This window comes from Buceros rhinoceros, unplaced genomic scaffold (genome assembly GCF_000710305.1).
Source record: "Buceros rhinoceros silvestris isolate BGI_N320 unplaced genomic scaffold, ASM71030v1 scaffold8196, whole genome shotgun sequence".
Classification (NCBI taxonomy): domain Eukaryota; kingdom Metazoa; phylum Chordata; class Aves; order Bucerotiformes; family Bucerotidae; genus Buceros; species Buceros rhinoceros.
The window spans coordinates 29,580-31,707 of NW_010418071.1; the positions used below are offsets into that span (position 1 = coordinate 29,580).

A 2,128-nucleotide genomic window follows, 5' to 3' on the forward strand; every position below is an offset into this window, starting at 1 on the left:
AAAAGATGTGCAGACTTTTAAACGTAGACTAAACAGGGTCTTTTCCCCAGCCTTGCTTGTGGAACTGACTGAACAGCTTGGCTGGAGTTTGCAAAGGATGAAGTATGAGGCAGAAACAGGAGAATTAAAATTTCATTTTGGAAAGTGACAGTTTTTTAAAGGTGGAAGAATTTGGATATAGGAAGTCATAATAGTAGGCCTCAAGCACCATGAATAACCCTCAGAACAAACAGTCCTGGCATGTCGTGCGAGCAGATCTGTGGTGTGAGCTCTGCTGTCTTCTGGAAGTGTATCCGTCATGTTATGCACGTGAATTGAACAACAGACACTGAAACAGTTGAACTAATGATTACAGGGCTTAGTGTTGTGTTTACATTTATATGTTACAGATCATGCAGGTTTTAACATGACATTTTACATAAGCATTTTTTATTCTTGCTTTTAGGAGCCACAAAAATTGTTCCTGTGGAGGCTGCTCCCCAAGAAAGCGAACCAACCACTCCAGAGGCAGCAGTTCAAGACCCATCACAACGAAGAGGGTATCAAGAATATGCCATTCAGCAAACTCCATATGAACAGGCAATGAAATCAAGCAGGTATTTTTGAAGTGCTTACATTTGTGTCCATGCAAAATATTGATGGAATGTTTCCCTATCTATTTTCATGAAACTGAAATGTTTTCTGAGCCTTTTCAATAAAGGAACAGCTGAAAATAATCTGTGCGTAAGTTGTAGAAGTTAAAAAGCCTATGGAAAATACCTTTGTAAAATAGATTGAAGTAAACATTTGTGTCCATTATGAATACCTGGGGAAATTTTGACATATTATGTCACCGTGTTTGGGTGTTGTAAATATAACTAGTTTGATTGCTTTTTAGGTTGGGCCCAACTCAACTGAAGATTTTCACCTGTGAATACTGTAACAAGGTGTTCAAATTTAAACACTCCCTCCAAGCGCATTTGAGGATTCATACAAATGAAAAGCCTTACAAGTGTTCGCACTGCAGTTACGCCAGTGCCATCAAAGCCAACCTTAACGTCCACATGCGGAAGCACACGGGGGAGAAGTTCAGCTGCGATTATTGCACGTTCACGTGTCTCAGCAAAGGCCATCTCAAAGTCCATATTGAGAGAGTTCATAAGAAAATTAAGCAGCACTGTCGCTTCTGCAAGAAGAAATACTCGGATGTTAAAAATTTGATCAAGCACATCAAAGAAACACATGACCTTCAAGACAAAAAGGTGAAAGATGTTTTTGACGAGCTTCGCTTGATGACACGAGAGGGCAAAAGACAACTTCTTTATGACTGCCATATCTGTGAGCGCAAATTCAAAAACGAACTCGATCGAGACCGTCACATGCTTGTTCATGGTGATGAAAGGCCCTTTGCTTGTGAGCTCTGTGGTCATGGAGCCACTAAATATCAAGCCCTTGAGCTTCATGTTCGAAAGCACCCGTTCGTGTACGTGTGTTCTGTGTGCCTGAAGAAATTTGTCAGTTCTGTAAGACTCCGTGCTCACATCAAAGATGTGCATGCAGATCTGCAGGAGACTTCTGTTTTTAGCAGTTCTATCAATCAGAGCTTCTGCCTGCTTGAGCCGGGAGGTGATATCCAGCCAGAAGCCCTTGGTGAGCAGCTCGCCCAGGGCACGGATGAATTGACCGTCACGAGTACTGATGCTGTTAACACTCCACAGCCATCTGCTTGTAAAGGTGAATCAGTAGCTGCAGGTGTGAACCATAATGGTCAACATAATGGTGATTTAAACATCGATCCGGTTCCTTCCTTAGAATTTGAAAATCCTCTGGTGGAGAATGTCCCAGAGACGCTGTGTCAGACAACAGACGTAGCAGTCCCAAGCATCCAGTCCTGTGTAGCGTCGGATTGCTTTCTGCTGAAAAACGGTACTTCTGGCCCTGACGAGTTGAAAGTTTCTTCCGCAAGTGAAGACGAAGTTAGTCACTGCAGTTCAGCAAATGGGCAGGGTGAAGAAATTCAGCTTTTGCTGTCTGAAGACAAAAGTTTAAGTGTGAGTCAGAGCAACGCAATGACTGAGAACTTTTCAGTCTCTGAAGAGAGAAATCGATCAGTTCCTTCTAGTGAATCAGAAACAAGCCATCTGCCAGT

At 42.5% G+C, this 2,128-nt stretch overlaps 1 protein-coding gene across 1 annotated transcript in view; it reads left to right on the forward strand.

Annotated features, from left to right (window-relative positions):
* ZFAT (zinc finger and AT hook domain containing) overlaps positions 1-2,128 on the forward strand; it is a gene marked incomplete at its 3' end in the record, with an annotated part of 39,773 nt that overhangs the window by 19,041 nt on the left and 18,604 nt on the right. The window contains exons 4-5 of the mRNA XM_010138395.1: positions 446-596; positions 878-2,100. Of these exons, the coding sequence (XP_010136697.1) occupies positions 446-596; positions 878-2,100 (1,374 nt within the window). The remainder of the gene's footprint in view (positions 1-445; positions 597-877; positions 2,101-2,128) is intronic.